The 14066-nt window shown below is 36.8% G+C and overlaps 1 protein-coding gene across 1 annotated transcript; it reads left to right on the top strand.

Moving 5' to 3' along the window:
* The first annotated feature begins 1172 nt into the window (after positions 1–1172).
* Positions 1173–7875, top strand: LOC135617716 (probable methylenetetrahydrofolate reductase (NADH)). The gene is made up of 12 exons (XM_065118234.1): positions 1173–1614; positions 2344–2526; positions 2824–2884; positions 2981–3063; positions 3921–4094; positions 4588–4761; positions 4836–4936; positions 5051–5162; positions 6422–6502; positions 6635–6812; positions 6986–7320; positions 7577–7875. The coding sequence occupies exons 1-12, from the start codon at positions 1393–1395 to the stop codon at positions 7658–7660; spliced, it is 1788 nt and encodes a 595-aa protein (XP_064974306.1). The 5' UTR covers positions 1173–1392; the 3' UTR covers positions 7661–7875.
* The last annotated feature ends 6191 nt before the right edge of the window (positions 7876–14066 follow it).

Raw genomic sequence — 14066 nt, 5'->3', positions numbered from 1 at the left:
CATCATTATCGTTTACTATATCCAATTGAACGAGGAGATGAAAAGAAAATAAGTGATGATAAAGATGGTGAACTGAGTATCATTATTTATGTGTTTCTAAGTGTAATAAGAGTAAGAGAATGAGATACAATGAAACCTAAAAAGAAGAAAAAATTTATTATCGTCAACTCCACCAATTCAAAGTAAAATCATATGAAAGGGGATGGGGCAGAAATGATAAGTGATATACTACCACAACAGGGATATTTAAGATATAAGAGAAAATAAAAAAAAAACTAAAAAAAATCAAATTATAAAAAAAATTCAAGAAAATCGTCTATGAATATTTACAATTTATTGCATTTACAACTATTATTTATTTTTACCACGTGGAGACGTACAAATCTCATAAATGCAAACGGCGACACACATCTCGCATTTGGGGCCCACTCGGTCGACCAATGAGATGAGGTTATCTTGCAAGCATTTCATGAGTAGCTCGTACTCGTCCAAATTGGCCGGTTTCGCTCGGTAGAAAGCTTATGTGAAATGATTGGCTGCACAACCAACGACATAATGGCTTCGATTCAAAGTCTAGCGGTGGGTGAAGCTGCCACGGGTAGGCCTCCATCCACATTGGCACATGTTATTAGTTGACCATCCACATCTCGATTTACAAGCGAAATAAAGTTCATGTGAGGTATAACGACACGAATCAATCGTGACTGGAATTACCTATTTTGACCCCCTGTTGACGCACACCCAACTCTTATCTGCCACGCGTTAGCTCGCGGAATCGACGCGTGCAGCCAACGACGTTGCTCCTCCGTCTGTTATCTTCCCGCATCGAATTCCAATCAGATCGATCACACGAATCTCAAAGCAGGGTTGGACGGCTGAGATACGAGGATCAAGGGTGCATACAAGTGAGGTATAACGATACGAATCGACTCGTATTACCTTTTTTGACCTCCTGTTGACTCACACCGAAGTCGTATTGCCACGCGTTAGCTCGCAATATCGACGCGTGGAGGCATCGACGTTGCTCCTCCGTCGGTTAACTTTGGGCATCGAATTCCAATCACATCGATCACACGAATCTCAAAGCAGGGTTGGACGGCTAAGATACGATGATCGAGGGATTCCATTTCTCCATACAAGTTGGAGAGTAGAGAGGATGGACCTAGAAATGGTGGGTGGGTTGGGTTGGTGTGCGATTAAGACCCGAGCAAGAAGAAAAAGGTGGTGTAGAAAATGTCGACGGAGATCAAGTAGAGGTGGTAGGTGAGCCGAGAGCAGATCCGATCGAGTGGAATGTAGTGTAACCTATTCCCTCTGGGGTTTATAAGGGGAGTCATGTAGCCAAACACAAAGCTGCGATCGAGTGGGAGAGGAAGGCGAAGGGGAGGAGTGATGAAGGTGATCGACAAGATCCGGGCGGCGACCGAGGGCGATGGGAGGACGGTGTTCTCCTTCGAGTTTTTCCCTCCCAAGACGGAGGAGGGCGTGGAGAACCTCTTCGAACGCATGGACCGCATGGTCGCCCACAACCCAACCTTCTGCGACATCACCTGGGGCGCCGGCGGATCCACCGCCGACCTCACGCTTGACATCGCCAACCGGATGCAGAACATGGTAGACCTCTCTCAATAGATACGCTGACATTCTAGTTCTTTTTTTGATTTGATCGCCATGATAGTTCTTTATCGATCGGTAAGATGGGATTATGTCATTCATATCGGTGATATTTAGGACGGATCTTATTTCTTTGTAGCTCAAGAATACTGTCGGTCAGTGATGTAGGATCTGCAGGTTCCTAACCCTTGGCCTCGAATCTGCATTCTTGGTTGGTTGAATTGGATCATTACATTGTCGTTATTCTTCTTTTCGTTACCTGTCGTCGCTCAAAGTTAGCTTTTGCTCCTATAAAACGCTCCTGAACTTCAGATCTGAATTGGAACGATGTGGTAGATATATCCTTTTTGTATTTAATTACACATTTGACTTTTTTTTTTCTTCAAAGGGTAAGTGACAAAGACGCTATTCGGAGCTCATAACAAGCTTTGCGATCATCTGTCAAAATATTTAACAACTAAGCTAGTCAGCACCTTCTACATTTGACATTTGAATGTCTAGACTGATATGCTTATAATGAGTTGCTTGCTGGGGCTTTCTGCATTTACACATCATATTTGTGACCCAATGGGCCACATTAACAGGTAGCAGTAGTTGACTGTCCGGATTTTACCGAAGCTGGAAAGTTTGAAATTGAAGATTTAGCTCACCGTCATTATCTTGAACACATGCAAAGTCTTCTTGTAGTCATATCATGATTGTGCTGAATTCACTGATTTGTCTATGCAGATCTGTGTAGAAACTATGATGCATTTGACTTGCACAAATATGCCGGTAGAGAAGATTGACCATGCTCTGGATACCATCAAGGCCAATGGGATTCAAAATGTTCTGGCACTCAGGGGAGATCCTCCTCATGGTCAGGATAAGTTTGTTCAAGTGGCTGGTGGATTTGCATGCGCCCTCGATCTGGTACGGTTCCAATTTTCTCTTTAGTGCCTCATTATTGAGCTAGTCCAGATATTGTGAGACTGGCTTTATGAAAAGTCTTCTACGTCATCTAGTCACATTTTCCTATACTAAGCAGCTATTTATATTCATGTTTTAGATACACCTCATAGACTTGCTAGTTATATTCTTGTTTCTATTTCTGGCACTTGTCATCGTTTGTCTGCTCCAGAAAGTTGCCTCGGTCTGTATGGTCACTTGTCATTCTCTTTGACAATTACTTTTTTGGGCCCATGCATGACTGCCGCAATCAACTTACAGGTGCAGCACATTCGGGCTAAATATGGAGACTACTTTGGTATCACGGTTGCCGGCTATCCAGGTTACTAATAAAAGACTTTCAGTCATATCATGCTATCATCTTGGTGCTTAATATGGTCTGTGATTGTAAGTTCTGAAAGAGTCTATTCCATTTTAGAGGCACATCCTGACATGATACAAGGAGATGGAGGTGCTACACTGGAAGCCTATAACAGTGATCTGGCTTATTTGAAGCGAAAGGTTATTTATTGTTCTTCTTTATCGTGAACTAGGTTAAGAAATACAACCATTTAAATAGCAGTTCAAGACCTGCTCTCGGTGGATTGTGTTAGCTTGTTAGCTTTCAGTTTAAGTTTGTATTTCTTATCTGTGTGGAACCTTCCAAGTAGAAAATTTCTGCTATTTTCCTTCTTACTAATTAATGCTGAAGGGAGCAGTGGCAATATTTTATGCAAATTTTGATTGTCTTTTACTAGCCTAAATATTCTTCTGGTGATGCCTTATTTTTCCATCAAATGGATAAACAAGCTTTTCATAAAATGCATGCTATATACATAATATATAATATATGTATATATATATATTATCATATTGAATTTCTCTAAGTTTAAATGTAGTTGATGCAGAAGCCTGAAGACAAGATTTTTGTTGCAGATATCTCTCATTAATGCCTTAAGTAAATATCAGCAGACATCCTAAAAGAAAGTTGGATCTCAATAAATGTCCGTGGAATTGTATCATATCAGAAATTATTCATGCCTCTGCTATCCCTTGCAAATTTATCCAATATGCCTATGATGGAATATCTCTATGTTGTTTCTTTTTCAATGTAGATTGCTTAAAGCCTTAAAACTCAGTGGAACAAGTAGTTCAATTTTATGTGACAGTAAGAGTTCTTTAAATAATGATCTATTGGGTTATGATGCATTGATTGTAACAAGTCGAATTGGATTTAGAAGTAATATTGATTTCCTAGATACCAATGGTTAAAATGTCTCAATCTTTTGATGCTGATTAGTTGTTTTTACTAATTACTACTATTCTGTTTTCTTAAAATTTCTTGCTGAAACCCTTCTTTTTCTCTATCCCTTGTGCAGGTGGACGCTGGTGCTGATCTTATTATCACTCAGCTATTTTATGACACTGATAATTTTCTGAAGTTTGTCAATGACTGTCGTCAAATTGGGATCAATTGCCCAATTGTACCTGGTATCATGCCAATCAACAATTATAAGGGCTTCTTGCGAATGACTGGGTTCTGCAAAACTAAAGTAAGTTACCTTGTTATGTAATTTCTTTATTGTCATTGGGTAAGGTACAGCATTTTGGAAATATCAGATAACATCAAATTGTTGTTATGTGTATCTCTGTGAACCATGTGCGTGATGTGACATAAGGTCTTAACACTATTATTTATTGCTGGTTAAGCCACTGCATTACTAGTTCCCTGAGTCCTTCCTTTTCAAAAATCGTGCTTATATTGTTCTCTGTTAAAATAAGAATGCTGAGTTATTGAACCAAGTTGGCTATTCTAAGCCAAATTAATCGTATGAGGAAACTCCTGTGTTCTTCTTGAGTAGTTGCCTCCTGCAAGGACTGAACATGACAAAGGTTTGTGCCATGATGTTTTGTCTGCTTACCCGTAGGCTCATGCTTTTCAAGGTTTATGACTTAATTGACTTAGAGCCTTACAGGTAGTTCTAGATATTAATGTTTGTTTATATGATCATAGTTTATTATGATTTGACTAGTAATATTCTGCAGATACCATCGGAGATTACAGCTGCTTTGGAACCAATTAAGGACAATGAAGAGGCTGTTAGGGCATATGGAATTCATTTAGGGACCGAAATGTGCAGGAAGATTTTAGCTCATGGAATCAAAACGTTGCATCTTTACACATTAAACATGGAGAAGTCTGCATTGGCCATACTAATGGTTGCTATTTATCTCACCACTGTCATTTCATGTCTTTTAATATATTACCTGTCTAAAAATACTTGCATTTTCAGAATCTTGGATTGATAGAAGAATCTAAAGTTTCAAGGTCCTTGCCTTGGAGACGTCCAGCTAACATTTTTCGTGTCAAAGAAGATGTTCGACCTATTTTTTGGTATCATTTGCTTTTCATTTTCTGACATTTACAAATCACTTCGTTACTACCAGTTCCATGGATGATGCTTGAAGTGTATGATCTTGATCTGTTTCTGTTTGCTGATTTGAATAGGGCTAATCGACCAAAAAGTTACATTTCAAGGACTGTTGGTTGGGATCAGTATCCACATGGGAGATGGGGTGATTCTAATAACCCATCGTATGGAGCTTTAACTGATTACCAGGTAATTGTAACATTGCTTGCAGCACCTTTAAGATTGCCAATTTTGTTCTTACATGTGACCTTGTTTGATTTATGAAAAATTCTTACCAGAAAAATTCTTCTGAGATATCTTATGAATTTAAAATATTTGGATAGGAAATAATGCATTTCGTAACAATGTACATTTGTTTGACTTTCCTTTGTTTTGTTGCTGTAGAGGTTCAATAATAAAGTTGCAAGTAAAGCTTATTGGTTTCCGTGTCTCTTTTTTTCTTTTCCTGCTGCATTATCTGATGGACACAAATTGGCAAACGAAAGGGCAGTGTATCTGTTCCATTATATTCGACTAACTAGAAAAAAAAGAACTTCTATGATCTTTTAAATATCAGTCTGTTGTACTTGTAACAAATTCAAACAGAAGATATCTTGTCAATTGACTGTACAAAAGAATTCCCAATGTTTTTCTAAAGCGTACTTGAGTTGCGGAGCCTATCACAAATTCCAGTTGCTATATGTAAATTGGAAATCCCATATTCCAGATTTTATTCTGATACTCATGAGGAGAAACTGCATTTGAATTTATTGAACATAGTCCATATCACACTTTAGAATTCGATCAGACTCCTACCTGTTGTAACTAAATCTTCAAAAAAATTTCCCTGCTTGCACTGCTCATTGTTGAGAGTTGAGACTTGCAATACTTGTAATCTATAAATATGCAAGTATTCAAACAAGAGCTGCATCAACATGCTGCAACTCAAACGGCAGAGTATTGTTTTTATCATCATTTCTGCTGCAATAAAAAATCATGGATCTTTCCCTCCATTGTGTTTTGTTTAGGGCAATATCAGCAATTAAACTAAGGGCAGTGAAATATCGTTTAATGTTTCTAGTAAGTATTTCCTAGGGTCCCACTAACTCTCCTCATGCCTTTTATTGTAATTAGCATTAAGAAATGTGAATTATAACTGCAGCTATTTGCTTTATGGTTTATCACAAAGGCAATATATATTCTTAATTTACTTTTTTATTGGTGTTGGTGATTACTATTCACGAAGGAAAATCTCAATTGCCAAAACTTGTATCAGAAATTACTTTATTTAGAACAGAAATTACTTTATTTTGAATGACTAGATGTATCATGGTAATATTCCTTGAATGAGAGGTTGGCTTAGTTCATTAGAAGTTTTTATCCCGATATATTTAATCCTGAACAAAATTTCGTACAATAGCTTAGCAATCTTACATGACTCAGCTGCATCTTATTAACTTGTTCGACAGTTCATGCGCCCACGCTCACGGGACAAGAAATTCCAAGAGGAATGGGCAACACCATTGAAATCTGCGGCTGATATTAATGAGGTACTTTTCTAAACTTGATTAGTGGGTTTTGTATCACTTGTAAATTGCTATGAACTATGAGTAGATCTTGGAAAACATTACATATTAATCAATTGAATGCCTAACTTGTACTTCCTGAAATGCATATGCCAGAGATTTATGAAATTTTGCCTGGGGAAACTTAGGAGCAGCCCTTGGTCAGAATTAGATGGGCTTCAGCCAGAGACAAAGATAATCGATGAACAACTGTCAAAGGTTAACTTGAAGGGTTTTCTTACCATCAACAGTCAACCTGCAGTTAATGGAGAGAAATCTGACTCTTCTGCTGTCGGTAAGCTAAGCAATACCTTTTTTAAGTGCTTAATGAGTGATAGCTGTTACTTGATACATGTATGTGTGTCCTACTGGCAAATATGCTTTATGAAAGCTAATTCAACTTGCCCTATATCTGCAAACTTGTGTTGTCAGGCCTAGTGCTCAACCTCATGTTCTTCCATTTTGCAGGATGGGGTGGACCAGGGGGTTATGTCTATCAAAAGGCCTATCTGGAATTCTTTTGTTCAAAAGACAAGTTAAATTTAATCATTGAAAAGTGCAAAACTTTGCCATCCCTTACATACATTGCTGTGAACAAAGAAGGGGATTCCGTCTCCAATGTTGCACCAAATGCTGTCAATGCAGTAACATGGGGTATTTTTCCCGGCAAAGAGATAATCCAACCAACTGTTGTTGATCCTGCAAGCTTCATGATTTGGAAGGATGAAGCCTTCGAGATTTGGTCAAGGGGATGGGCCCGCTTGTTCCCTGAGGGCGATCCATCAAGGGAGTTACTAGAACAGGTAAATCAGTTCTAGTAAATCATGTCTTACTGGTTGATATATAGAATCAGATGTTTTACCAGATGTTTGGAGCTTTCCATCTTAGCCTACTTTTGTTTCAAGAAGGGTTCGATGAATTTCTAATCCGAAATTTCATCATGATATATTTTCTCTTCCTCCCATTTTACAATCGTTTTCCTTTGACTCGCTCATTCTTTTCATTGAACTTCTGGGAACTAATTGGCTTAACTAGTTTGTGATCATTTCACATTCACAGGCACAGCGAAGTTACTACTTGGTTAGCCTTGTCGACAATGATTACATTCATGGCGACATCTTTGCTGCTTTCAAGGACATATGAAGTGATTCAATCGATCAAGTCTACCCATTACCATTACCAACACTTGTCTGTGATTTAGCATGTGATGTCATTACCTCATATATGGAAACCGGGGATGGTAATCGGTCCACTGCTCATCGTGCATTCCACTGGATGCGCTAAAATGCTTCCAGTTATTACCTTGAACTATCATTTAGTTTTCACAAATAAACCGATTGACCAGATGTGTTCCTGGAGCTGCTCTGGTTTTGGGTGTGGATGTTCTTTCTGTTGCTATTGTTGTTTACTGAGCTTCTTGTTCCTTGATGTCTTCAAGGAACTTAAAGTTGAATACCATGGGTGGAAATGTTCAGGAGAAATGTCACAAGAACTGGATGTCCCGACATTCAACCAAGTCTGAGTTTTATGTCATTTTATGTTCTTCCGAGGAAACTGAATTAATAGTGTTAATTGTTAGCATTAGTTCTTTTTGGAAGTTATATCATGCATATTACATTTATCGAACGATGGATGAGAGGAGATTGGAGATTGGAGATTGGACGGTTGACGTTGCAATTGGTGACGCATTGTATATAACAAAATATTTCTTTTCATATATATATATATGTGTAATTATATATATATATATATGCACTTTACCTTCCAATGAATTATTCCAAACCCAAATCGAGCCACGATTTGAACCGCCCAAAAAATGATTCAAAGTCCCGCGTCACGTCCGCCGATGGGTGCTGAGGGTAACGTAAGTCCGCTCCGGAGCGGTGATCTTTAGAACCCGTTCCGTTGGTTCCTCAGTCGAATCCCTCGTCGGCTTTGCGACGTCTCCGCCTCCCGGATTTCTCCCGCACCGCGCGCGCAGCTCCGAGCCTTTGTGGTAAAGATTTCTTTCCTTCTTCTTCTTCTTTTCTCGTGTTCATGGTGCATCCCCGGATCGGATCTGGACCACCTCTTCTTGCTTCTTGACTTCTTGATCTTCTATTTTGTTGTGGTTTGGGATTTTTCGAGCAACTGGTTTATTTGGTTTCCTTTTTATAATTTTTTGCCCTATTTCTTTGCTGCATTTGATCTTGCATCTTGTTCTTGGATCTTGTTTTCTTTCTTTCCTGTAGTAGGTTGGATCGTAGGCGTATCATTTATTTGGTATGAGTAAGATATTCAGTGTCTTCGTTGACTCTCTGTTTGCTCTCCCTTCTCCTGTTCAAAAGATACTTCATACTTGATATATGCCTTTCTCTAGTCTGTGGCTCCCTTGCCAAAATCAAAACTCTAAACTAGATTGGTTCTAGTCTGGTTTCGCCTCAAACGAATACTAAATTGGCCACCCTCGAAATCCTCGTTTCGTGTAACAGAGCATCTCGAGATGTTTCATCTGAAAGTTCTTTAATGCTTGCTGACACCCACTTTGCTTCTCGGTGCACCCTTCATTCTATGGAGAACAACGAACCAAGGACGGTAACAGCTGCTTGAAAAGCTTGAACTGGCCCCATATAAATGTTGAGGGAGAAAATGATGGATTTTCATAACATTTGTTTACTTACCAAACCATATTCGCCAAGACTTTAGACTATGTGGCTTATGATGTCTTTGTGATATCTAAATTAAAGACGGTATACACGACCATGGTTTTTGGATACATGTGAGCTCTGTTTTATCATGTTGCTGTTGCTACTTGTTGCAATGTATGTTCTTGTACTTTAAATCTTTTTCTCTTCTCTTCTTATTACATGGCTTTACTCTTTTTGATTTTCTTCTAGCTTGTTTGTGTAGCATCGACTCCATGGCCTGGTCTTGGAAGATCCATGATCTACTCGTTACTCTCATTTGCTATCATTCTCTCACTTCTTGAAATGTACAGAGGAAATTTGGCATCTTCTGAGTTGTTGACAATTTTTGGCGGTTTCATCAGTTCTCTTTTGTTTTTTTGTTGCTAACGGTGAGTTTTCGTGTACTCTTTTTTTGCCATTTTTTTATTTATTATCGAAATCGAGGAAATTCTTGTGAGTTCAATTTCCTGTTTGGCATTTGCAGCTGTTTTTTCATGTCCTATTCTTATGGTTTTGTGTAATCTAAGGTAAGACTTGCTTATGTCCCTTCTAGTTGTATCTAGTCTAATATAGTTAATAATTGAATGTATCACCATGACATTACCTGTCCCTGTGAGTATATGGTTAATTAATTGATGTGGGCAATGGATGTGACAGTAATAATAAGTAGACATGCCATCTCAATTTTTTTGTCAAGATTTGAGGATATTGTTGGTCTGAAGAATGAATCTTGCCAACATCAATTATTAATTTTAAAGTTTATGGTGAATCTTCAAACATTTTGCATTGTGCTTATACTCTATCCGTTGTGTAAATAAATATTATGGTATTAATATTAACAAATTAAAGTTGAATTATAACTTAGAGACATTCTTTTTAGGCATTGTCTCTTTTTGGAATTTCTTAATTTTTCTGGACAGGATTTCAGCAGTAAGTAATGCTTCTTTTGGGGAATTAAGTATTGATTTGATTAGTGCCCAGTAGTTTTTGCATGCATAGCTAATTGTTTGGGTTCCTAAACAAGAGCATGCATGTAAATGGATGGCGGTAGTGATGGGATGGGATCGCTGCCATGGGATAAGTTGAAAGACAATGATGACACCACTGACCAAGGCAAGGAATATGATTTAGGTACTTTTCTATAAATAAGAAAGCATTCCAATCAAGAACTAAATTAGACTGGGTTAGCCCGTTTCTGTTTGTTTATCCTTGTTCTATTGCCTGTAGAGGAGTAAGAAATCTTTTTTGTATTGGTATAAATCAGATATCCTCATGGAAGATGAATACAGTAATTTCAAGGACAGAATCTTGCATAACCTGCCTACTTAAATTTGATAGTAATGTAAAACCAAGGAAATGAAGTGAATGACAACAAAATCATTCCTATGCTGCTGATCTTTCTTCTCCATTTGTTACCTTTTTCAATTGAACAAGCCATCTTGTGAGATAGAACTCGTAGTTGACATGGCATTACGCTTACTAGACCTTTTTGTTAGTCAATCATTATGATAGTAAGTGGTTTCATGCTCTTTAGATTCTGAGCTATAAGTGGAATGATATAATCTAAATGATAAGTTATATCATTTGTTGATGACAAAGGGGGAGAAGTTATTTCTCGTATGGAATGATATATCTGCTGCACTTCTACGAAAAATCTAAATACTAAGAAGAAGGGACTCTAAATCCTAAGAGAGTTTCCATTTTTTTTTCCTCTTTTTTAACTCAATTTCGTGCTTAATTCTTACTACTCCATGCAGGAATAATTTATAGACCTCAAATGACTTCAAAATTGGAGTAAAAAAAGATCTCATCCCGGATTTCCTGGGTCCTGGTGGTACCATCGCCTGATACTCTTTCGAAGATTGTGTCTGAGTGGTACCACCACCTGACACAATCTCGGTTAATCATATACACATAAAACCTACTTCGATTTAGATAATTATTATAAGGCTTAAATCAAATATTATCCGACATATCATTGGTTCATCGATGATTCATTCGATTTTTTGATGCATCGTCCTCTCTTGCAGCCTATTGCTCAATCGACCAGTTGATCTCCGCAACTCGATACCAATTCTGTCACGCCCCTCGAATTATCGCATTCAGGAGGTGGGACCCTGTTTAAAATCAATAATATTATAATTCATCGTCAATTCAATCCAGGATCCAATCTAACAATTTGAGGATACTAAGAACCATTCAAATCAATATTCATAATTCATAAATATGTACGTTTCATAAATCATACTCCACTTCACTAATTCATAAAATCGAAAGGCAACTCAACTAAACATTAACCACAACACAAATTCATAATCGTAGAAATATATACAATCACAAAAAAAATAATTATTTACCATGAGTTCATAATCCTTATACAACTTAAACCTATCATTCCATGAACATGAGCGGTCCTTAAAACTTTTACAACACATAAGTATCAATATATCCTTAACATTACATCAGAAGTAAGGTATACTATACAACAAAAACCTATCAACTAACAAAGATTAGCCCAAAAATCTTTTAGCCTTTCACTGCTTCAACCCAATTCTAGCTTTTCAATGCGTGACAAGCTACCCTGAAAAATTTATATAGCAACGGGGTGAGCATAAAGAGCTCAACAAACGACTAACATATTCATGGTGATAGGAGAAGTTCAAGCAGGCTTAGTATCAAGATAACAAAAGCAGAAATATAAGTGTTCATTTGAAATCATCTCATTTGATATAAAAATCACAAAGAGTTACCTCATTCGAAAACAGACGTTAGACATAACAATGAGAGAAAGGAAATTGGAGCATTTCATTGGCAAAAGAAGCATTTAGGCATGTATCAAATGACAAATGAAGCATTTAGGTGCATATCATAGGCGTAAGAGTGTTTGAGAGCATAACAATGACATACGAAACACTTCAAAGTATAACAAGTGAACCGAATAATAAACACAAGCTTGTATGCAATTTTTGATGTAGCATGTATTCCATTTCTATCCAAAGCATAAATATAAACTCATAAGCAAAGCTTTGGATATCATATCAAAAACATAGAGGGCGCTATGCGACCACATACATAATGTGATTCATCCATTTCTGGATGACCACCAAGCATAAGTCTCCCACGTTTGGGAGCTCCATCCACCCACGTCTGAGTGAAGTCAATGGGGGTCGACAGAGCATCGCGAGCTCTATGCATAACTCCCTTTACCACTTCTGGCAAAGATTTACAATATCCCACAAGACACCAGAGTACAAAAGGGTAGTATGAACAATAACATTGGCACATATCGGAAGCACATGCAGAATAACGGAGATATGCGTGTGCCTTTATCAAACAAGGAGATGCAAACAAAGCATTACATAATAAATTTCAGACATATAACAAATTCAGGATGAACAATATAAGAATTTCAAAGGACTAATATAAAGCTCAATTGAAGAAGAATTTAGAAGAAATCAAATTTTCAATTGGATGAAACTTGAATAGGCAAAACCCAACAAAGTTTTCAATTCTAGTAGAATTTCAATGGTACATTTCCTGAATTGTTTGAGTGATCAAGCATGTTCCAATTCACTAAAAATAGGTGTCATTGGAAAGTTGTATCAATCTATTTTCAGATGAACTAAAAACAGGAAGTTACAACAAATAGAGTAAAGGAAGGTCATAATTGATCATCTATGTTTTGCAGAATTGATAGAATCAATTTAAACAGATGTTTCAAAAGGCAAACATACTTAAAAAATTTCAAATTAGGTGTTAAAGAAAGATATGTGAATCTAGTTAAAAAAAAAATAAGTTTTGCATAATTTAGAATTTTTACTAGAGAGTTATGAGCAATTTAGTAACAAAAGATCATAATTGATCATCTCTGTTTTGCCGAATCAATAGAATCAATTTAAACAGATGTTTCAGAAGGCAAACATACTTCAAAATTTTCAAATTAGGTATCAAAAAAAAGATATACGAATCTAGTTTCCAAAGAAACAAGTTTTGCATATTTCAGAATTTTCACTAGAGAGTTATGAGCAATTTAGTAACAGAAGGTCAGAAGTTGTAGTATCTATTTTACCGAATACAAGAGGTCTTTTTATCTATATATTTGGATAGGTAAATTTATTCTAAATCTTTCAATATTTATATCAAATGAAAGCTCTATAAGTCTCCTTTCGTATGAAAGAGGTTTTTTCTCAATTCGAATTTGGTGCAAAAAGTTATGGCTACACGAGTACTAAAAGGTCAAAATCTAAAAAATTTTAAATTCAACATTTGATGTATAAACGGTATATATATATCTTACATGCAGCCACAATCTCCCAATTTTCTCAAAATCATGGTGAAAACAAGAATCAAAATTTATCTCTAGGATGTGTTAGAACACTTGTCTTAAAAAGTTTTGTTTTCCAAATGTGGGGGGGGGGGGGGGGGAGAGAATTGATGCAAAGCCTTAAGCCAAAATAAAACTTCTTCTTATTCGATTCTTTCTCTTTCTCTTCTCCTTCAATTCTTTCTCCTCTCCTCAAGTTATGTTGGCTACAAAGTTTTCCTTAATTGTGCCTTAAATTATTTAGGTTTGGCTCATATGCTAAAATAGTCAGGTGGCAAGTATGCATGGAGGTTTAGGTGTCATCTTTAGAATAAATGTAAGTGGCTCATCCTTGCTAATGTCATAAGTCCTCCATTTTATTTTTTTATTTATTTATTTTCCTCAGTGTGAATATTTCATAAATCACCTCCAATTAATGAAATTCACATTTTGGTCCCTCACAATACTTTCAATATATATATAAAAAATATTTAGTGCTAAAGAATTATTTAAAAAAATCCTCATATTTACAAATAAGCCCTTATAAATTTAAAAAAATGAGGGATGTTACACTCTCCCC

This window comes from Musa acuminata, chromosome BXJ2-7, assembly GCF_036884655.1.
Source record: "Musa acuminata AAA Group cultivar baxijiao chromosome BXJ2-7, Cavendish_Baxijiao_AAA, whole genome shotgun sequence".
NCBI classification, from domain to species: domain Eukaryota; kingdom Viridiplantae; phylum Streptophyta; class Magnoliopsida; order Zingiberales; family Musaceae; genus Musa; species Musa acuminata.
The sequence above is the reverse complement of the archived record's forward strand: the minus strand, read 5'-3'. Positions and strand labels throughout refer to the sequence as shown.